Consider the following 23,995-nt stretch of genomic DNA (forward strand, 5'->3'; position numbering starts at 1 on the left):
GTTAGCACTGCTATCTCACAGCGGTGGGCACTGCTGCCTCACAGCATCAGGGACCCAGATTCAATTCTAGATATGGATACTGTGTGTTGAGTTTGCACATTCTCTGTGCACCTGCGTGGGTTTCCTCCGGGGTGAACCGTTTTTTCCCCCCACAGTCCAAAAATGTGCAGGTTAGGTGGATTGGACAAGCTAAAAATTGTCCCCTAGCGTCCAGGGATGCGCACGTTAGGTTACGGGGTTACAGGTATAGCGGGAATGGATTGGTGCAGACTTGGTGGGCCGAATGGCCTCCCTCTGCACTGTAGGAATTTATGGAGATAGGCTGCAAAGGCTTGAACTCTGCAGCCTTGGAAAGAGGAAAATATGTGAGAATTTTAGAAAGATAAGTGGGGTAGAAAAGATTGACTTGGACCACGATTTCAAGTCAAAGCACAACTGCAGGACAAGGTCAGGGTTATAAATCGATGTGTAAGGGCAAGCTTAGGACTCATGTCTAAATGCACTTTCTACAAAGTGATTAATACTCTTTTGGGTAGCAAGTTGGAGGCACAAGTTCGAAGATCATTAATGAGCTGATTAGTTGTGATTGGGTGAGATTACAGATTTCTATATAAGGCTGGGCTAAATGAATGAAATGGCCTCCCTCATCTAAAGACGACCACTGTTCTGTTACATTTCACATTTGCCTCAAAAATAAATAAGAGTATAACCAACTTATCCATTTGATTTCTCCAACTTTAATATCCAACCGAACCATTGGGCTTTATTCTCCACCCCACGACGGCAGCAAGGCGGATCGCGACCGGGTGGATAATTCGGGGATCCAGACAAAATAGAAGTTCACGCCGGGGGCCGAACAGGCCCCACCGGCTCCCCCCGCCACCCTTGCAGCAGAATCGGGGATCATGTCCATGTGCCAGTGGGAGGATGTTAATGGGTCTTAATGACCTATTTACAACCACTTACTGGGCCCGGCACCATATTCTCTGGGCCCTCCCTATTCTCAAGTGATTGGAATGCATTTACCTATCTTTGCTGTGGTTGATGTTTGTAAACATTTGGGATTCAGGACTTAAGAGCCACTCACCCATGAAGGGAGATGAACGAATCAAGGCTGCAGATGTTTTAAACAAACTGTCAATCACAATCTACTGTTAGAAATGAATGAATTGCCTGCAGCTGATGGATCTGAGGGGTTTAAGCATAGGTCACAGCTATTCTTTTTCCAGGAACGGACACATGCTGCTTCCAGGGAAGTGTTGCAACTGTAATTTCTATCACTGCCCTGTCTGAACTGCTGTTTAGCTTCAGACAGGGGTCTTTTTTCTGGGGGAAGGGGGTGCGCGGGTTTTGTCGGGGGTTCCTCCATTTAGAGGGTCCTTGTAGTTCTGGGATCTCTGTGGGGCAGGGGGGGTCCCTTTAGTTGGGAGGGTGTCTAGTGGGTCTCCCTATTGAGGGGTACTTGGGGAAATGGGGAGCACCCATATAATCCAGGGGTGGGGGGTTGCTTTACAATGTGGGGGGACTGGGGAGTTGATTTACGGTGCCAGGGGAGGAAGGGGGGGGGCTGGAGGCATCCACAGGTACTTCGCTATCGGGCCTCCCACCCAAAGTTTATGATTGCCGAGGAATAGGAGGGAATCCCACTATCAGGCCGCAATTTTGATTGGGCGCCCAACAGCGGCATTCCCTCGAGAATCCCTCCAATTCCTCGCCAAGCATAAATTTGCATGGTGAGGTATACTTAATTGCTTCATGATTTGCACTTCCAGGGGAATGTAAATTGGTAGCAATTCTCATCCGTCGGAAAAACATAGGATGGGATTCTCCGTAGCCCGACGCCAAAACCTTGATCAGGCGGAGAATGGATTTCCATGTCGAAATTGGGGCCGGCGCTGGTTTGGTGCCAATCCGCCATGCTCCGCCCCTCCAAATTGCCATCATTGTGACACGCGCTGCGCGCCGAGTCAACGGCGTTGGCACATCATCAGCTGGCCCACCCGCGATGCTCTGGCCCCATGAGACGAGTACACGAAGCACTGGGCCACGTGTGGTCCCAACCTTGCGGGAACCCGGTGTGACGGCTGCGGACTGTGTCCTGCACCGCCACACTATGCCGGCATCTGTGCCCCTGGCCGGGGGGCTTCTGTTAGGGCTAGGGGGTGGATTGTGGTGTTGCGGTTGGCGGGTTTGGGGTCGCTCACGGCCGGTGCCATGTTGCACGGCATGACCGGTGCATGTTGTTAACCGTGCACATGCGTGGCCCGGGACCCGCCCATTCTTCAGCCTTTTTCAGCGCGGGCAGCGGAAGTTTGTCGCCGCTGATGCTAGCCCCGCACCAGTATCGGTGAGGGTTTCACGACGCTTTTTCGGTCGTGAAAGACCACACATGCTCCATTGGCGTCAGCACTTAGTCTCCCGAATGGGGAATCTCACCCATTGTTTTAATTTGAAGATTAATCTAAGGATAGTATCTCCAACAATGCAGCACTGCCTCAGTACTGCACAGCCTAAACTAGGTTCTCAAATTCGTAAGTGAGATTAATGGTGAAGTTCGGTTTTCACCTTTAACAATATGAACTTTTCAAATGAAAAAGGAAGAATTGAACTAGTTTGACATACAGTGCCCTTTCCTTGATATCCTTCCCGTAAAGGTTGTATTTTCCAGCTATGTAGTTTAAAATAGCATTGGTCTGGACCAACTTCATTCCATCAATTTCAACCATAGGCACCTGTTCATATAGGAGAGCTCCATCTGTTGAGAAGAACAAAGCAAAGTATATTCTCGGGACTATCTTTTTTTTGTTTCCCTAAAAGGCTATAAACGTTCAAAGGTACAGAAAATAAAAAAATACTTAATTTGGAAAAGAAATTACAGCAAAATATATTAATGCAAGTACCACATATGAAATGTGTAAAAGAAACTCTCCTGATATCGAGGTAATTTTCATCTTGGCCTAAAGACAGAGGCCAAGGATCACGAGAAATTGGCCCATCTTTGTAGAGACTGATCTTTCCAGGCCACCAGGCATGCCTGGAAGTAAAGGGCTCCACAAATTTAGCAACTGGAGAAACTACGGTCTGCATATATTGGATGCAAGCCATCATCCAACTACTAAATTGGTAGGCTTTGTGTGAATTTTTTCTTAAAGTATGTTTATTGAGATTTCAAATTTTATAAGCTAATGCAACAAAGTTACAAAATAATACATCAACATAAGCATGGAAGGGGAAAAAAACCCAGAAACAATTTCCTAACTGGCTTGATACAATTGTTAGGCAGAACCAGATGCTCATATCGCCCCACAAGACACTGAGAGGGAAACAGGATAAGATCATGAAAACATGACAAGTTGGCGCACACCCTCCCATGCCACACAACCCCGCAATCATCAAGGGAAATCAGAATAAACTTCCCACGCCATGCTCGAGTGCGCACCAATATGCATGCCCCTTAACTATAGCAGCACCAACGGTGCCAATGATCCATCACAGCCTTCTCTTTCTGGATTCCAGACCAGCTGGAGCCAAGAGCGGATTCATCATAACACCCTTGCAAAAACAAAAGAAAGTACACGGAAACCCCAGATCTAAGATGAGTTACATGCATGTTACACAGCACCACTAAACCCCAAAACAAAAAACAGGCCCAGGGCAGAACCAAAATCTTGACATGCAGTTATAAAGAGAGGAGAAGAAGAGAGTGCCGGCAGCAATGACAACATGGTCAGACCATGGTCAAGCCTTCCCATGGTCGAAAAGGAAGAGCGAGATAAGGAACCTACCAGAGCTATGCCACCAGATGACAACATCCATCAGTGAAGAGGGGAACAGGCCATTCAATTAACAAGAGGGTGACCCACCTCTCACAAAGTGGAATAACAGGATATCCATCAAGGCACAGCGCTTGACCCATCCCCAGCGAGAGACAAGGAAACAAAACATAGCCTCCCAGGACGGCCCTCGCAACACCCTCGGAGAGGGTCATCCTGAGCCCCTAGGGACAACAGGATAACAGCCACAGCATCAGTCCTGGCCTAGCCCAGCGTCACCCGACACACAAGAAATGAATAGAGGCTTCATACCTTTCAGTAGTTTTTCATACTGTTCCCTGGTCTCTAGGTATTCTTCCTCAAACTGAAATAAATAATTAGGACAAGATACTTGGTAAAAGGTCTCAAACATGCAGATTATCAGCAATGTCATTCATGTTTTCTTTCCAAAGCAGTATGGATGTAGAGGGAGTACTGTGAATTTTAATATCCAAACACCTAAAACTGACAGCTTGAACTGTCAAAAGATTATCCAATATTTTCTGTTATTCTGAAATCCTGAAACTGTAAAACGGACAGCATAATTAGGAGGTTCTTCAATTACTAACCATTTCACTGTGGCAGCTATGTGATATGCACCACGATCGATTTCCCTTGGAATGGAAGATCAGGACAGATGAATAATTGGCAGTCGATCTGAATAGATATCATGGTCGGAATCCTCCCTTTTGGGGACTAAGTCCCCATGCGACGGGAAAACCGGCACCAACGACTCCGGCGTCAATGGCCCCCCAAGGTGAGGAATTCTCACGTTTCTAGGGGGCTAGGTTGACGCCGGAGGGGTTGGCGCTGCTCCAGCCGGCGGGGAAGGGACGGCTCGGGTTCGCGCTGGAGTGGAACGGCCGGTGTGATTCCGCGCATGTGCGGACTGGCCGGCGTATTTTCGTGCATGCGCAGGGGGTTCTCTTCTCCACACCGACCCCCGGGCAATATGGCGGAGCCCTACAGGGACCTGGCACGGAAGGAAGAAGTGCCCCCACAGAACAAGCCCGCCCGCAGTTCGGTGGGCCCCGATCATGGGCCAGGCCGCCATGGCCCCCCCCCCCCCCCGAGGACCACCTCCGCATACTCACCTGCCAGGTCCCGCCATGCGTGAGTTGAGTAATTCACGGCAGGACTGGCCAAAAATGGATGGTTGCTCGGCCCATCAGGTCCCGGAGAATCGCCAGGGGGCCCGCTGTCAACGGAATCCCACCGCCGCCCGGAAAATGGCACCGGAGAATACGGCAGCCGGCGTCGGGGCGGGATTCGTGACTCTCACCGGGGATTCTCCGACCCAGTGTCGGAGAATCCCGCCCCATGTATTTAACCCTATTGCTAAAATTAGATCCACCCCCCATATCTCAGTTTGCTTTTTTTTTTAATAAACATTTTATGGAGGTATTTTTGGTATGCCAACAATAACAAAATAAACAATGTACATGAATCTATAAACATAGTGCAAAAGCCGTCTCCCTCCGTGACAGGTTCCACCTTTATTAACCCCCTACTCGAAACTATAATAAACCCTCCTCCCTTTCTGCTGATGATTAATTTTCCGCAAAGAAGTCGACAAATGGTTGCCACCTCCGGGTGAACCCTAACAGTGACCATCTCATGGCGAACTTGATTTTCTCCAAACAGAGAAAGCTAGCCATGTCCGATAACCAGGTCTCCGACTTTGGGGGCTTTGTGTCCCTCCAAGCTAATAGTATCCGTCTCCGGGCTACCGGGGAAGCAAAGGCCAGAACGTCTGCCTCTTTCTCCTCCTGGATACCCGGGTCTTCCGACACCCCGAAAGTCGCCACCTCTGGACTCGGTGCCACCCTTGTTTTTAACACCGTGGACATGACATCTGCAAACCTCTGCCAAAATCCCATAAGCTTCGGACCTGTCCAGAACATGTGGACATGGTTCGCCGGTCCTCCTGCACACTTTGCACACCTGTCTTCCACCCCAAAGAATCTGCTCATCCGGGCCGGTGTCATGAGAGCCCGATGAACGACCTTGAATTGTATCAGGCTGAGCCTGGCACATGTTGTGGACACATTGACTCTACTCAGCGTGTCCGCCCGTAGACCATCTCTATCTCTCCTCCCAGCTCCTCCTCCCACTTGCGCTTCAGCTCCTCGGTCGGCATCTCCTATGACCCCATAAGTTCCTTGTAAATGTCAGAAACACTCTCCTCTCCTACCCAGCCTCTGGAAACTACCCTGTCCTGAATCCCCCTTAGAGGTAGGAGCGGGAAGGTTGACACCTGTCTACGTAGGAAGTCCCGCACCTGCAGGTACCTAAATTTATTTCCCCTCGCCAACCCAAACGTCTCCTCCAGTGCCCTCATACTCGGAAAGCACCCCTCTGTAAACATATCTCCCATACTCTCAATCCCTGCTCTCCGCCATATCCGGAACCCCCCATCCATACTTCCCGGGGCAAACCGGTGATTATTACAGATTGGGGACCAGACCGATGCTCCATCTGCTCCCACATGTCTCCTCCATTGCCCCCAGACTCTCAGGGCCGCCACCACCACGGGTCTGGTGGAGAACCGAGCCTCAGTTTGCTTTTAAACAATATTGTACTGCCCCCCACATTCTCCTCACTACTCCTTCCTCAAAGTATTTCAGACACTTCTTGCGGGATGATTCACAAATAGCTGACATGAACATCCATATCCTTCCATCTACCCTTGATCTTTCACCACTGCAACAGTGGATGCTCTGCCTGGCATACTCTAGTCAAGGAGGGGGAAGAAGAAAGTAGGGAAAGAGCATGTTATTTTTCTTACTGTTGGTAATGCTGATGGCAAAATTAAACAAGCACACCGAGACCGACTGTGATCCTAAAGTTAGTGGAGCAAAAGCTTGCTGCAGGACCATTGATTGCTCTTTTCCAGAATTGTTTCACACTAAGCTACAAGAAAGAAATCTGCACCAAAATTAAGCTAAACATAACGAGCAATGATAAAAAAGAAAGCTCCTTGGAAACTGCAAGTCCTTTTCAGAGATAATTTTAGTTTATATTATTTTCCTGCAGTTGTAAAACTAAACACTCACAGGAGTTGATATGAAGTGCCTCTGCCTGGCGTAAGTGTTGTAAATATGGCCAGAAATGGCATTGGGTAAAATGCCACTCTGTCGAAGCTGCTATTCTGGGCACCGCCAGCTAGAGCAAGTTCAGGAGGTGTGCGACTGGAGCACATACTGAGTTCAGGCAGCAGGGTCACTTGTAATATAAAAGCGGTGGTCCTAAGATGTACAACTATGGTAGTACAAACTGAGTGAATTTGTAAGACCAATGCTCCCCACATGCATGCCTACATTAAGCTACCTAATCACCAGTCGTTAAAAGGGATACTGCCACTTAATTGAACAATGGAAGATAATTTTAGCTTTAAATTTTGCAGAGTGGTAGGGAGAGTGGGCACGAACAGCAGGAGGGGCTCACCTGGACCAACAAAGCTAATCCTGCCCATCTGTGTCCTCTCCCTCCCCCGGGATTGCCTCCACCTCCTGACTTGCAGAATTGGCCATTTTCCTGCTTCTGATAACCAACAGGTGGCCTCGGCGTGCCAATCTGCAGCTTGGAAACAATGCCCAGCTCGTCTCAACGCTGTAACTATGGGTGGGTAATGGATGCACTCATCTCATCAGCCACCTAATATACATCTAAAATTAAAATCAACCCCACATCACTTTGACCGATCACTGCGATATAGAACACAGATAAAGAAAAGTGAATCAAATATCCTCGGGTTACAGTTAAAGATACACAGTTGAACAGGATAGATTTTTAGAAAGAAGCCATTCATAACAGGCTGCTTATCTTAATTATTTCTTTCAACAGAGTATAATGGGAACTTCGGCAGCAGTTCCATTGTCTCACCTCACGTCTGAAACAAAAGTCTTTAGTGTCACATCGAGTCTTGGACGTTTATTTCTGATGATCTCCTGATAATCTATTACACTACAGATAGTATTTTAGAAGCTGGATCAAGTTGGTATCAGGCTGTGCCTAATCAGGCTGGCAGCTGGGCCTTTACAGGGGGCCCCGCCAGCTACCAGCGAGCTGTGGGCAGTAGAGGCCCCAGAGGCAGCATAGCCTGTGAGATGCTGGGGCAGGAGTATAGAATCATAGAATTTACAGTGCAGAAGGAGGCCATTCGGCCCATCGAGTCTGCACCGGCTCTTGGAAAGAGCACCCTACCAATGTCCACACCTCCACCCTATCCCCATAACCCAGCAACCCCACCCACCACTAAGGGCAATTTTGGACACTATGGGCAATTTATCATGGCCAATCCACCTAACCCGCACATCTTTGGACTGTGGGAGGAAACCGGAGCACCCGGAGGAAACCCACGCACACACGGGGAGAATGTGCAGACTCCGCACAGACAGTGACCCAAGCCGGGAATCGAGCCTGGGACCCTGGAGCTGTGAAACAATTGTGCTATCCACAATGCTACCGTGCTGCCCAAAGTAGCCAGCTGAGATGTTGGCTGAGGCCTCAGGAGTGTCAGGCAAGGCTAGGGCCATATTATTGTTGATAACTTTCAGCAGTACCTTTAAACAACATAAATTTGACCTTTGAGCACCTGAAGGAATGAACTGCTACGTGCATGGCAGGTGCTGCGGTCAATCACAGTTAAGCGTCACAAAGTGGGCCTGAACATAGGATTTAGGAGCTGGCGTAGGCCATTCAGCCCCTCAACCGGTTCTATCATTTGTTATGGGCGAGGCGTTTTCAGAACCCCAAAATGTATCATGGAGCTCAACCAACCTCTCCCTTTAATGGATTTGTTGCTTTTCCTAGCACACGGCTTTTTCCCTAGATGTGGGATTACAATTATGGACACGTGGTTTTTTTAAACACAAAAAACTGTTTATTCCATGAACTCAACTTAACATCTTAAATAAACATTGGATCTCTTAACACCCCTTACTTCAAAGATAACTCAGAAAATATTGCAACAGTAAATAATTCCTTAAAATGTTCCTTCAAACTTCCAAGAGACTTAACACCTTTAAACAAAATCACATCAGGTTAAAGGCTTTACTATTATGAGTTTAAAACACCCAAATGATCCAGAGATAGTCTTTCATGGCAGAGATCCAGCTCACTGCAAAACACAGACACACACCCAGCTCTTTTCCTCCAAACTGCAAAACTAAACTGCAAAATGGCTGACCTGACCTCAGCTCCACCCACTCTCTGACATCACTATTTTCTTAAATGTACATTGATTAAACATCCATGTCTTAAAGGTACTCTCACATGACACATTCAATAAGATCACGGCTGATTTGGTTGTGGTCTCAAATCCATTTTTTTGTATGCATTGTGGTACTGAAAGCAGGCCGAGAAGATGCACATAGGCCAGGAACAGAAACTGTTTCATGAGGCCCTGGCTGAAATTGATACTGGCCATCTGCAAGAGCACTCAAGTCAATGCATAAACATGTTATCATTATATGGCCTCTTGTGATTACCCACTCCAAAGAACAAGACCATGCTATGAATATGACAAACGTTCAGACACAGGTGATCAACAAAAAACAAGGGTCTCACAAATGTTTTTTTTCTCTCTCTCTGTACATTGTGCATTGTACTATTTGCTAATAAGAAGGGATAGGGTAAATTCTGAAAGTTTAGGATAAAACCTGGAGGGATCAAGACCGGAATATAGCAGTAAGCTGTACCCGCTGTCCAATTGACTCCCTACCCCCTTTCTTTCTGTGGAAAATGTCAGGAAAGAGCTCAAGAGGTAGAGAATTGTCCCATATGGGACGCAAACTTAAGGCAGAACATACAAAAGAGTGGCCCCTATGGACAGAATTTTGCAGCAGTAGTCAAACGGAACTGGGATCCCTAAAAATCACGAAAGAGGGAAAGAATATTTGAACCACCTTGTGGAAGGTGGCCAGTGACAAAAGGATCCTCGAGGGATCCTTTGTGTCAAAGGGGGAGGGGAATATGAGTTTTAGAAGAAGTCATTGTGGAAATATGAGTTTTAGAAGGCAGTGCGGAAATATGAGTATTAGAAGAATTTAGTGTGGAAATATGTGCTCCGGATACTCCGGGATTACCCTAAGGTTACAAGAGACAAGTGAGTCTTGGTATATGAAATTTTAGAAGTCAGTGTGGAAATCTGTACTCTGGGCACTTTAATATTAGAAGTTAGGAAAAGAGGTTAGCGTCTCCACTCTGGAGAGTTTCCAGTTTCCATCCAAAGGGGCATGATGTGTGCTTTTGGGGATTAAGCAATAGATAAAGATGACAGAGATATAGATTGGAGAGATATGTCTTTTGCATTTCAACAAAAAAGCTAAATTAACAATTTGGAAAGAGTTCGAATTATATTCTGAATGCATATCTGAAAGAAAATGGGAAGTGGTTGGTTTTATTCAATATAAGGTTCAAAGTTAGTCTGCAGACTTTAATCAACTCATTCCGAGCTGCTGGCAGCCAAAATAAAAAGAGAGAACTTGTGTTTGTTTAGTTGCTGCTTGTGTGTTGGTGTGTATGATTGTTCCTTGTCTGTGAGTTTGTCGAGTGTTTGTGTCACTGAGGTAACCCTCTGTGGTCTTTTTTTTTTTAAGTCATTTCAAAGTTGCTTGTTTAATGTATGTATGTAGTTGCATTTTGAATTAAATTGAAGAGCAGGACAAGCTGTAAAGCAATTGTTTGAGCGGGAGAGTGGTGATTCTGGGGCAATGGAGAAGCCACCGTGGCTGCAGAAGAATTTGAACTTACTATATATATATTCGCGAGGAAATTTATCTTTTCTTTGAGTTTTCATTACAATTTTGAAGAAAGAACACTACTGCTTAATCCGCTTCAGTTGTTTTCTTTGAAAATTCTAATTATTTTCCAGTTTGCTTAGAGTGAGTGAAAGTATAATGCTTTGACTTCCTTTTGTTTGAGTGGAGCTGTCCGTGGATGAATGAGTGTGTGTGTGTGTGTGTTTAATAAGAATTTGTGAATTTCCTTGTGGTGTTTCTAGCTTTTTTACATTGCATTTTGCAATTCTGAGTTTTGAATTAATTGTGAGTTATAAACTGGATTTAAAATAATTTAAAACGGGGTAGTTATTTGAAATTTCTTTAAAAAACAGTATGAATGATCAACATCGTGGAAGTTACTTAGAACACAATTCTCAGGAAGTAATGAAAAAAAAAAAATCACAGTATATTAATAGGGATTTGGAAATGATTAGTTTGAGCTTGGTATAATCTTGGGTGCTCTTAGCTCAAGGTGGGAAAAAAGCCCAAAGGAATCTAAATTGGAATGTGAAGCCTAGTCATCTTTGTTTAATTAGCCCATGTGCTTCTTTGTAACAGGCAGTCTTGATGTATCTACATTTAAAAACTTTGGTTTTTTTTCTTTGTACCCAAATTGGTAGAGATTTCATTATTTTCTCTGTAAACTCACTACACATCAAATTTACCGATCGGAAATTTTCATGAAGCAAAGACTATGGATTTTAATTATCTTTTAAATTGACAGATACATCTAAACCAAATTAATTCATTTGGCACCAGGCCAAGTGTATATTTGTGCTTTTGTTTTAAATACAGGTGAATCACGAATCACAGCCAACGATTCTAGCTGCTTCAAGAATTCCAAGATTGCTCTGTCACAACAGAGTGACAATGGGGCCATAAAAGCTTTTCCTTTTGTGGAAAGGGTTAACTCATCCATAATTCACTGTTGCCCATTGAATTAAAGTGTCTGTGAAGTGTTACACTTAACTTCCACACCAATTGCAATGTCTGATGATTTGACTTCCCTTAAAATTACCATGCCGGGATATAATTGCTCTTGAGATCTAATTGATCAAATAGCAATTAAGTGATAATAGTAACTAATATGGAAAGGATAATAAATCAATTCTAATTTTGACAAATAAAGGGCAATAGGAGTTAGTCTGTATGCGTTGCTGAGTTTAAAACCATTTCACTGTTTGAAATCCCCTACCACTATAACCCTAACATTCTTCCTCCTCCCCTCTTGTGCAGAAGCACCATCCATGCTGCCACGCAGTTGGCTGCCACTGCTTTTCTCTGCACAGTCATCTCCCCCAACAGTACATCTGTTAGAAAGGGGGATGGCCACAGAGGACTCCTGGACAACCTGCCTTCTTCTACTCTGCCTGGTGGTCACCCATGTTCTTTCTGCCTGTTCAATCCTCACTTATGGTGTGACCACCCCACTTAACGTGCTATCCACGACCTGCTCACTCATTCTAGAAACTGCTTATTTCTCCTTCTTTATGAACAGTTCCAGCCACTGTTAAGGCAGCACTGCACAGTGCTTTTGTCAAATATTTACACTCCAACTAGTTTAGTTCAAAGACTAGGACGAAAGGCTTTCACAATCTTCTGCTGAATTTATGGGGGCAACATTTTAAACTAATTCCAAGCAGGTCCACTGGCAGAAGATTACACAGATATACACAGAACATACAGTGCAGAAGGAGGCCATTCGGCCAATCGAGTCTGCACCGACCCACTTAAGCCCTCACTTCTACCCTATCCCCATAACCCACTCCTAACACTTTTGGACACCAAGGGCAATTTATCATGGCCAATCCACCTAACCTGCACATCTTTGGACTGTGGGAGGAAACCGGAGCACCCGGAGGAAACCCACGCAGACACGGGGAGAACGTGCAGACTCCGCACAGACAGTGACCCAGCGGGGAATCGAACCTGGGACCCTGGCGCGGTGAAGCCACAGTGCTAGCCATGTGTGCCATGACAAAGGCCCCGTTGCATCAAAAAAAGATCATGAGCTGCTTTAATTTGGAACTGAATGAAATTATGTGAGGCATTATTTATCCAGAGTAACATGGTTGGGTGTTCGTTATAAAAAAGAAAGAAGTTAATTTGAAATGAAACAATTGTTTTTGCAACCCAGCTGACTGGAGTGTGATTAGACGACAAGGACACGTGGCTGATATTTCTCCTTGCTTGCTCGGAAACATGGGAGAGCAGTGACTGCTTGTGCTGCTCTACTGGAGATCAAATGCCTCCGTATAGAATCCCACCGTACGTGTCAGTCCACACACCATTCACCACACCAGCAGAGAAGAATCCAGTCCCTCGTGAACAATAACAGCCATGATGAAGGATTGATAGTTGGGCCATAATCACTGAAAATGTACTTCAGTTCTAATCCACAGTAGATGACTGGAAATAACACCATGTCACATAGATACATAGAAGATAGAAGCAGGAGGCCTTTTGGCCCTTCGAGCCTGCTCCACCGTTCATCATGATCATGGCTGATCATCCAACTCAATAGCCTAATCCTGCTTTCTCCCCATAGCCTTTGATCCCATTCTCCCCAAGTGCTATATCCAGCCGCCTCTTGAATATATTCAATGTTTTAGCATCAACTACTTCCTGTGGTAATGAATCCCACAGGCTCACCACTCTTTGGGTGAAGAAATGTCTCCTCATCTCTGTCCGAAATGGTTTACCCTGACTCCTCAGACAGTGACCCCTAGTTCTGGATATACCCATCATTGGTAACATCTTCCCTGCATCTACCCTGTCTAATCCCGTTAAAATTTTGTTTCCATGAGGTCCCCCTCATTCTTCTGAAGCGAGAACAATCCCAACCAAGTCAATCTCTCCTCATATGACAGTCCCGCCATCCCTGGAATTAGTCTGGTAAATCTTCGCTGCACTCCCTCAAGAGCAAGAACATCCTTCCTCAGAGAAGGAGACCAAAACTGCACACAATACTCCAAGTGCGGCCTCACCAAGGCCCCGTACAATTGCAGCAACACATCCCTGCTTCTATACTCGAAACCTCTCGCAATGAAGGCCAACATACCATTAGCCTTCTTTACCGCCTGCTGCACCTGCATGCTTACCTTCAGCAACTGGTGCACAAGGACCCCAGGTCCCTCTGCACACTCCCCTCTCCCAATTTACAACCATCCAAATCAGTATTAAGATCTGCAACTCATTAGATCTCATTTGTGATAAACTTGAAACTGCACCCTAGGCTCTCCAAGTCATGGATTGTGTGTGTGAGGAGGTATGGTCTGTGTCAGCACATTATTGCTGTATACTGTTATAAAAGCTTTGTCCCAATGGTAACCTCACTTTCCATTGGGTAGCTAACATTTTTTGAAGAGAAGCACATGAAAATCTCAATATTTGCAGAGTGTTCAACACAGAAGCATTGTAATCATGTAAATTGTGGTTAATGTAATTGGTGTAAGTGCCTGTCCCCAGTCCCATACTCATAACATAGGTTTTGATAATCCTTGATCATTAATTTAATACATACCTCTAGCCTGATATACATCAATAACATATTCTTAGTTTCATCAATTAACTTTGATACAATGTATTAAAAAAAGTCAGTTCTTCTTATACACAACCTCAATTCCAGCAGCTGCCAAAAGCCAGCGAACAGACTCCATTCTCCCTCTTCCATTAAAATAATGCAGCTTGGGCTTGGACATATTGGTATATTTTTCTAGAATGAAGGAAATAAGAAGGAACAAGAAATCAGTTGTGCAATCCATCTCTGCCTCCCCCTCCCCCCCCCCCCATCACCTCAGCATCCTCAACACAATAAACTGGGTATAGTGGGGCACAGATCTACAGCTAGCAGCAGCCTTGAAGTACAAGCTTTGCATGCAAGTCTGGATTGAGTGGCAATAGATTACTTAACTTTTGGAACTATTGCAGCTAAAACTGATAACAATGTACACAATTTCCTGGTTACTACATTGCAAGTGCGGAAAGAACACGGGCAGGATTCTCCATCCAGTGATGCTGGAAGCACAAATCGTGATCGGGCTGAGAATCGGCCATCAGCTGAAAATTGAGGTCAGCGCCTGCCGCCCAACGGAGACGTGAACATGTTCCACATCTGGGGCGTCATTCTCCGCCGGCGGGAGTCTCCGTTTTGCCGGCACCGGGGGGTTTCCCGGCGGCGTGGGGCTGCCCCACAATGGGAAACCCCATTGACCGGCCGGTGTTACGGAGACTCCCGCAGGCCGGTCGGGGCAGAAATGTGGCGGGGCGGGTAGGAGAATTTCGCCCCTTGCCTCAGCATGGGCATGCAAAACATACAGCAGCATTCGTTAGCATACCATCAATGGCTCTTATCCGGTAGTCTCCGGCCTCCCGCGATGCTCCGCCTCCCCCAGGCAGAAGTGACGGAGGTGCGGTCACTTGTGGTATTTAAAAATGGGGACCAGGTGGATTTGCTGCTGGGGGAGGGAAGAGTAGAGATAAGAAAGATTTCAGAGGTGCAACAGTGGGCTGACAGTTGTGCCACTGGCTGGGGGCGGGGTGTTTGCCAGGGTTGGGGGCAACCAGGAGATAAGCCGTGTGTTTGGGTGTCCTCCCAGTGTCCAGCACTGACCGCCATTGCCGCTAGGCGACCATCTGGCTGCGCACTCCGCTGACCGCATATATATGGGTGCCCCCTCCCCCCACCTGGCTAGGAACGTAAAGACCCCAGTCAACAGGATGGGCGTGGTCCAGCGCAAACAGTGGCCCACCAGCTGTTGACAGTCCTCAGTGCACCCATCCATGGTGCTGCCCCATTGCGGGGCTGTAGGGGGAGAGCCGAGTCACCCGTACAGCAGGTTCCTGTACTCCATACCCCCACCCCAGTACCTCCAATCCTCTCCAAACTTTTCACCAGCATCACCACAAGATGTTGGCCCTGGGTTGGGATGGAGGATGATGGTGGATGAAGGGGGTACAGGGGAGGGGTTGGTTGACCATGGGGGAGGGGGTGGCGGGGTATGTGGGGGTGGGACGGGACGGCTGAGCTGATGGTAGCCAGGCCGCCTAGTCGGCAAACCCATAGGCAATTAGGTTGTCCCGTGCGTGGTAGCCCAGGGGGACATGTTGTGCGGCCTCCTGTGCCTGCCTGGTTCCCATGCCCTGCCCATCCTCCTCGTTGGACTGCATCGTTTGACAGAGTCTGACTCCTGCCCTGGGTCACATTCCAGTGTCCGCCCGGGTGATCCCTGGTTACGTGCTGGCCATTCCATCACACGGGCCCACACACCTTCAGGGAAGGTGGGTGCAGATGGGTCCGGGGTGGGGTTGGATCTGGGGGTGGTAATCGTTGATGGGTCACTCACCAAGTAGGCCCTACCACATGGCACCCCGACATCTCTGGCCTAGTCCCCTGCTGCCTCTGAGGGCAACCCGAGAGGGGTTCCTCCGACTGTCCTGGGGGCCCTGACCCGTGCCGTCCTCCAACATGCGCACCCCACATCACCAGCCTCCCACAGTACACCTCCCACCCCACCCGGCACACGTTCTGCATCCAGGCCAGCAAGCAGTACAATTTTTAACAGTTTTCAAACTTTGCTTACCTTCTCTCTCCCCCTCAACAGCCATGGCGCCCAGTGCCTGCTTATAAAGTACCTGTAGTAAACCGTGCAGCGTGAGTTCTGTGAGACAAGGTGGCTCATGGTACAAGAATCATCGGGAGGGATTTTGGGGAGAAATCTAGACATTCACTTGGGTTCAGGGCGGAGTGTGCCTTACTACATTCAACTTGTGTGTTTAAGAGGGACTTTTGTGTTAAAGAGACGTTTGTAGATTAAGATGTACTTTGAAATCAATGTTAATCCTGTGTATAATTGTTAAATTAAATAAAAAAATTATGTTTAACATCTTTTTTTCTTGTTCTTAAAACTATTAGTAATCTTGTGACTTGTTCCTCCACATTTTATTTAAAAAAAATTAAAGTTAATCTTTTGAGCCAGGGTTCCATTCTGGAATGTTCCCATCCCGGTAGAACATTAACTGGGACAGTAACAACTCAAAATGCAACCATCCCTTTGATGCCATGGCCTTTGATTTTGCTGACGAGACTGATTTCCCAATGCAAACATATTTCCAAAGTCCAGATCCTTATCTCCCAAGTACGAAGTCTTACAACACCAGGTTAAGGTCCAACAGGTTTGTTTCGATGTCACTAGCTTTCGGAGCGCTGCTCCTTCCTCAGGTGAATCCTGAATCCTTATCTCCCAACACATCATTAAACTGTGGGGTGGGCACATTTTAAAACACAGAGAATGTCAGAAAAGGGAAACTATCACAGTCCCAGTAAACTGTTATAACTTTGTTCGCTGGAGGGCTACACATTTGAACTGGAGCCCCCATTGGAGAGCAAGGTGTGTCCCTGCCAGGTACAGGTGTCAGCTTTCCCCACAGCTCACGTTCAAAGGAAGCACCTTTGAACACAGTTTGGAAGCAAAAAGAATCACTGCAGGTGTCGGATGTCGGAAGCAAAAACAGAAAATGCTGGAAGTACCGAGCAGGTCTGGGGACACTATTTATTTTAAACCCTTCTTCAATGATCCCTGCAAACTCACAAATAGTTCCGTCTGAGCACTTTCAGCAAACTAAAAAGGAAAGATATTAAAGTGCAACATTTACACAAGTAATCTGCAACTCAAGCAGCAAAAGAAAAACATATTTTACAAAGAGAAATTGAAGCCTGAGCTAACATTAAAGCTACAAATCCTACGCCTCTGTTCAGTATCGCAGCACTCACCAACTTCAACGACGAACTCGCCTGAGAACTTGGATACAAATGTATCATCGCAGCAACGCTGACTCCGCGTCGGCAGAGGAGCACCAATTGTAGCCTGCCTACTCTGCATATTCGCACGGGCTGATGGGAATCGGTGCCACCACCATCACTGAGAAGAGTATCGGACTGCAGTGGTTTATATAGCAATCTGCACACCATCGTTCTTTGGGTGTGAGGGCGATCTGGCTGCGACATCTGTCACCCCATTGATCGCTAGGGTTGATTCGGCTGATCTGGCTGGCTAGGCGGGTGTCCCCCTTCCCTCACAGCTCCATGTGCGTCCCTCCCGAAGCTCAGCGCTCGGTCGCAGAGGATGACCCCCTAGAAGAGGACCGCTGCGCCGGTCTAGGGTATATGACGTAGCTACACTCCCCTGCTAGGCTAAACCTCCAAGACTCATTTGTAGGATGACGTAGGGAAGTCAAGCTCCAAGACTTCAGACACATCCAAGTCAGGCACTGCACGTGGCAGTCTGCCGTTCTTTTTTTTTTGCAAATTTTAAAATTACTTTGTTCGAAGAAATTTGTCGTCTCTAATTTTCCACATCTCTTTCTTGCAGCAAAACGATTCGAAACTTCCTAAGAGGGGACCTTTGCAAAGAGTCAGAGGAGGGGGGATCAAGGACAAAATCAAAAGGCAGAAAGGGACCAAGAAAAGTGAAAGGCAGACAAACTATGGTCCCAGTTTCAAACAGGGGCCATAGTGAAATATATCGGCTTTTTGTCTTAATTCGCAATAAAGCAGATGAACTAATCGCACAGATACAATGTCGTGATGACAGAGATACGGCTACAGGGTGACCAGGGATGGGAATTGAACATCATAGGGATGTTCAGCATTTAGAATGGACAGACAAAAAGGTAACGGTGGTGGAGTTGCATTTCTGGTTAAACAGGAAATTAACGCGATAGTGTGAGGACGGACAATGTGGAATCTGCATGAGTTGAGCTGAGAAACATCAAGGGGCAAAAGCATTAGTGGGCGTTGTATATAGACCCCAAACTGTAGTGGTGATGTTGGGAATGGCAAACAGAAAGTTAGAGGTCATGTAATAAAGGAACATTGTAATTCTGGGTCATTTTGATCTGGTAATATAGATTAGGCAAATCAAATTACTCACTATACCGTACAGGAGGAATTCCTGGAGTGTATATGGGATGGTTTTCTAGAACAATACGTTGAGGAACCAACAAGAAAACAGGCCAAGAACACAGCTTCTTCCCTGCTGTTACCAGACTCCTGAATGACCTTCTTCTGGACTGGACTGACCTCTCCTCGCACCTTGTCTACTGTGTAGCACTACAATCCAATGCTTCACCCAATGTCTATGTCAATGTATTTACATTGTTGTATTTATCATATGTCCTATGTTCTCTTGAGAAAATATTTTATGAAAGCATTTATAATGTTAATAATTTTAACCATCCATTATCAACAGGAACAAAACAAGATAACCAACATGCCCCCCCCCCCCCCCCCCCCAGTAACAAACCCCAGCCAACATGGCTTACACAAACAGGACCTCTTTCCCCAACCCCCCTTTACACTGGTTTTCCTGACCTTACTCAATTTTGAATATGGGCAAGAATGATGGGCAACCCTAGCCTCCCTTTCCAACCCCCCTACCTTTAATACTTTTTAAAAAAATCTATAGTACCCAATTATCTTTCTTTCCAATTAAGGGGCAGTTTAGCATGGCTAATTGACCAAGCCTGCACATCTTTGGGTTGTGGGGTGAAATCCATGCGACATGGGGAAAATGTGCAAACTCCACATGGACAGTGATCCAGGGCTGGAATCGAACCCGGGTACTCAGTGCCATAGGCAACAGTGCTAACCACTGTGCCACGTGCCGCCCACCTTTAATACTTCTGACATAACGTCAGCAAAACCCTGCCAGGAACCCCTCTGCCTCAGACATGCCCAAAACATATGGACATGGATCGCAGGACCTTCGCACAGCGTACACACCTATCCTCCACCCCTTCAAAGAACCTGCTCATCCGGGCCACCATCATGTGCGCCCTGTGGACCACCTTAAATTGTATCAGGCTGAGTCTGGCACAGGACGAAGATGCATTGACACGCCTCAGGGCCTCCTCCCATAATCCGGCCACCAGCTTCCCACCCTGTTCTTCTTCCTACTTTCTCTTCACCTACCCTATCGGGGCTCCCTCCCGCTCCATCGGTTCCTTGTAGATCTCTGAAACCTTCTCCTCCCCTACTGCTCTCAACACCGCCTTATCCCGTGGCCCCTGGTGTGGCAGGAGTGGGAAAGTCGAAATCTGCCTCCATACAAAGTCCCTCATCTGCAGGTACTGGATTCCATTCCCACCTGGCAACTCAAACTCCTCCGCCAACTCTTCCAAGCTCGGGAGGCCCTCGTCAATAAAGAGATCTCCAAATCTCTCGATCCCCGTCTGCTGCCACCACCGGAACCCCCGTCCAGCCACCCCGGATCGGAACGGTGGTTACCACATATTGGTGCCCACACCGACGCCCCTTCCAGCCCCATGTGCTGCCGCCACTGTCCCCACAGCCTCAGGGCTGCCACTACTACCGAGCTTCTGGAGTGCCTGGTCGTTAACAGTGCCACCAAACCCATGTCTTTATTTGAGGCTGCCTTCAACCGCTCCCAAACCGACCGCTCCTCCACTACCCACTTCCACTACCCACTACCCACTCCGCTCCTCCACTACCCACTTCCTGACCGTCGCTATATTCGCCGCCCAATAATAATTTATAAAATTCAGAAGGGCCAGCCACCGCCCCCCCCCCCCCACCCCACCCCCCACCCCCTCACCCCGGCTCCAGCTGCACTTTCTTCACCCGCGGGATTTTACCCGCCCACACAAATCCCAAGATCACGGCATTTACTTCTTTAAAGAACACCTTGGGGATAAAAATTGGAAGGCTCTGAAAGATGAACAGGAACCTTGGGAGGATCGTAATCTTCACTGTCTGCACCCTCCCCGCCAATGACAGTGGGAGCGCATCTCACCTCCGAAAGTCCCCCCTCATCTGTTCTGCAAACCGACCCACATTCAGCTTGTGCAGCTGCTCCCACTCCCGTGCCATCTGGATGCCCAAATACCGAAAGCTCCCTCCTACCATTTTGAACGGCATCTCCCCCAATCTTTTCTCCTGTCCCTTCGCCTGAATCGCAAAGACATCATTCTTGCCCATATTCAAAGTCGGGGGGAGCACTCCCCATTCCTTTGCCTCGTTAAAAGCCCTTACCAGCAGTGGTCCCAATAACCCCGAGAACATTTTGTACAATTCCACCGGGTTCCCGTCCGGACCCAGGGCCTTGCCCGATTGCATCACCTCCATCTCCTCCACCACTTCTACCAGCCCAATTGGGGCTGCCAGGCCCTCCACCAACTCCTCAACCATCTTCGGAAACTCTAACCCCTCTAAAAAACGCCTTATCCCTTCCACCCCGGCTGGGGGTTCCAAATCGTACAACTTGCTATAATAGTCCCCGAACACCCGGGCCCAAGATCGTATTCTCTCCCGCGTCCTTCATTTCCTGATCTCCCTCACCGCCTCCTGATCCACTTGTGCGCTAGCATCCTGCTCGTCGTCTCCCTATACTCATACAACGCCCCTCGCACCCTTCTCAACTGCCCCACCACCTTTCCAGTAGATAGTAGCCCAAACTCCACCTGCAGCCTCTGACACTCCTTTAGCAGCCCCACCATCGGAGCATTCACATATCTTCTATCCACCTGCAGGATTTCCTCCACTAGCCTTTCTATCTCCACCCGCTCCTCCTTCTCCCTATGTGCCTGAATCAGAAAAATCCCCCCCCTGACCACTGCCTTTAATGCCGAGACCCCCCCCCCCCCCCGCCCCCCCCCCTCCCCCCCAATAACATTAATCTCCACATATCCCCGGATGGCCTTCCTCACCTGCTCACACACATCTTCCTCTGCCAACAGCCCAATGTCCAGCCTCCATTGCGGGCGCTGGACCCCCACTTTGCTCACCCGCAGGTCCACCTAACGCAGGGCACGATCCGACACCAATATTGCCGACTACCCAACATACACCACCCCCACCAGCAATGTCTTATCAAACTCAAAAAAGTCTATTCGGGAGCAGACCTTGTGCACATGGGAGATGAATGAAAATTCTTCCGCCCTCGGTCACCAAAATCTCCACGGATCCAACTCCCCCATGTACTCCATGAACCCCCTTAGCTCCTTTGCTGTCGCTGACACCCTCTCCGACCTCGAGCTCGACCGGTCCAGTCTCGGATCTAGAACCGCATTAAAGTCCCCTCCACAACTGATGTGAGCCCAGGCCGGGGAATCTCCCCAGCACCTCATAAATTCGACGTCGTTCCAGTCCAGGGCACAGCTGTACACTAATACCACCGGCATCCCCTCCAATTTCACACTGAGCATAACATGAATCCGACATTATTCTTCCCACTTCAAACGCCACCCGCTTGTTAATCACAATCGCCACCCCCTCCATTTTAGAATCCAATCCTGAGTGAAATACTTGCCCTACCCATCCGTTCCTCAGTCTAGTCTGGATCCCACCTTCAGGTGAGTCTCCTGTAGCATAGCCACATCCACTTTCAATCTTTTTAAATGTGCAAACTCTCTTGACCGGCCCATTCAGCCCTCGCACGTTCCACGTGATCAGCCTGGTTGGGGGGGGGGGGGGTGGCACCCTTCCCCCCTCTCTCACCCCCACCCCCATTCCCCACCCCCCCCCTGCCAATCAACCATAGCCCCTCTTGGGCCAGCCCCCAGCCCGTGTCCCGCACTATGCCAGGCGCGCCCTTGGGCGCCTATCGTCACCGATCCTCCTCCTCTTACTTTTTAGAAGCCCTTTCCCTGTCAGCAGTATGCCCCCCCCCCCCACTAAGTCCCCAAAACAACAATCCCTAGCCCCATCCCCCCACTAACCATCTGCTCACCCCCCACTGTGCTTCCATGAACTAGCCCACCCTGCTTGCAGGCTTCGATCTCCCTCATTTTGAAGCGTGAAAAGACCCGACACATTGTGGGTCATATAGGCCGATTTCCCTGCTAAATATAGATGACAAACTATTGGCTAAAATCTTGGCATTGAGAATAGAGGATTGTGTGCCAGGGGTGATAGGGGAGGACCAGGCGGGATTCATGACGGGGAGGCATGAAGGGGAAGGAGCCTAGCATCCTTCCCCCCACTGATTCCCCTCCCCCCGTCCAACCAACCTGCTAGTGCAAACAAAAACAACCCCACCCCAAGCCCAATCGAATAGAACAACCCCTGCATCTTCCAACAAAGAACAGAAACAAACCTGAAGCAAACCAATGGCCACAAACATGGTTTAAACACAGCGCCAAAGCATCGCCACCAAAGTTTAATGTCCTTCTTGTCCTGCCAGTCCATTTTCTCTGATAAACTCAATCGCCTCCTCCGACGTCCCAAAGTATAGTTCCTGGCCTCCATAGGTCACCCACAAGCATGCGGGGTACAGCATCCTGAAATTCACCCCCTTCTTGAAGAGGGCCGCCTTAGCCTTATTGAAGCTCATTCTCCTCTTGGCCAAATCTGCACCTAGTTCCTGGTACAGGAGGATTTCACTTCCCTCCCAGGTGCTGCACCTAGTCTGCCTGGCCCACCTCAAGATCTGATCCTTGTCCAGGAATCGATGCACTCGCACCAGCATCGCCCTCGGTGGCTCGTTGCTCTGGGGCTTCCTCATTAGCGCCCTTTGCGTGCGACTCACTTCCAGAGGGCGTGCAAATGCTCCCTCTCCCAGCACTTTCTCCAGCATTCTCCCCACTCCCGCACCGGCATCTGCTCCCTCACTAGGTCCATGATCCGTAGGTTCTGCCTGCGTGACCGGTTCTCCAGGTCCTCAAATTTGTCTTGCAGCCATTTCCGCTGATCCTGCATCAGCCCCTTCTCCGCTGCCATTGAGGTGAGATGCTCCTCATGTTCCCCTGCCACCTCCTCCATCTTCTGGATCGCCAGACTCTGGGCCTCCAGCCTCATCCCCATGCGGTCGATCACCGCCTTAGTCGAGTCCACTCCCCAGGCCAAGTCCTCCAGATTCTCCTTACGTTGCTGGGTGAACTTCCTGTTCAGGAAGCCCACCAGCTGCTCTGTTGACCACTGAGCCAGCAGGGCTGCTCCTTGCCCCTCTGCCTTCTCCACGTGTGTCTCAGGCGCCGCACCAGCATTTGCAGTCTCTTCCCCTCTTTTGCGACCGCTTCAGGTCTTCGACTCCATACACCGGTGGGTCACTCTCTCCTACCAGCACTCCTGCACCCTTTTTCCTCCACACATCCACCTGTTTGATGCGACCATCAATTCACTCGAGACACTTTCTGGGTGCGGCGATGACCAGCTGAGTCGCACGTTTCGGCAGCTCCCGGTGAAACGGACTTTTGGGCTCTTGATAGGAGCCCCAACGGCAATTTTGACGGCTAAAAACACTGTGCGGTAAACCAGAAGGGAATCCCCCCTGGATACGGATGAAAAAAGGAGGAGAAAGTGGCCGGATTGCAGTGGATCCTTTAGAACAGCGGCAAGGAAGGCAAGCAAAAACCAAGATGGCGTCGGAAGGTGGCAGTTTA

General features: G+C 48.3%; 1 protein-coding gene across 2 annotated transcripts in view; it reads right to left on the bottom strand.

The window, feature by feature from the left end:
* LOC140410481 (glutathione S-transferase A4-like) overlaps window positions 1-17,447 on the bottom strand; it is a 39,716-nt gene extending 22,269 nt beyond the window's left edge. The window contains exons 1-4 of one of the 2 annotated variants that reach the window (XM_072498610.1): window positions 17,370-17,447; window positions 14,215-14,312; window positions 4,086-4,137; window positions 2,623-2,755 (exon numbers count right to left, since the gene is read on the bottom strand). In XM_072498610.1, coding sequence (XP_072354711.1) covers window positions 2,623-2,755; window positions 4,086-4,137; window positions 14,215-14,298 — 269 coding nt within the window. In that variant the 5' untranslated portion in view covers window positions 14,299-14,312; window positions 17,370-17,447. Of the gene's footprint in view, window positions 1-2,622; window positions 2,756-4,085; window positions 4,138-14,214; window positions 14,313-14,934; window positions 15,055-17,369 lie in introns of those variants that run through there. The other variant, XM_072498611.1, reaches the window with a different exon arrangement.
* Between the last annotated feature and the right edge of the window lie 6,548 nt (window positions 17,448-23,995).

Source organism: Scyliorhinus torazame, chromosome 4, assembly GCF_047496885.1.
Source record: "Scyliorhinus torazame isolate Kashiwa2021f chromosome 4, sScyTor2.1, whole genome shotgun sequence".
Classification (NCBI taxonomy): Eukaryota; Metazoa; Chordata; class Chondrichthyes; order Carcharhiniformes; family Scyliorhinidae; genus Scyliorhinus; species Scyliorhinus torazame.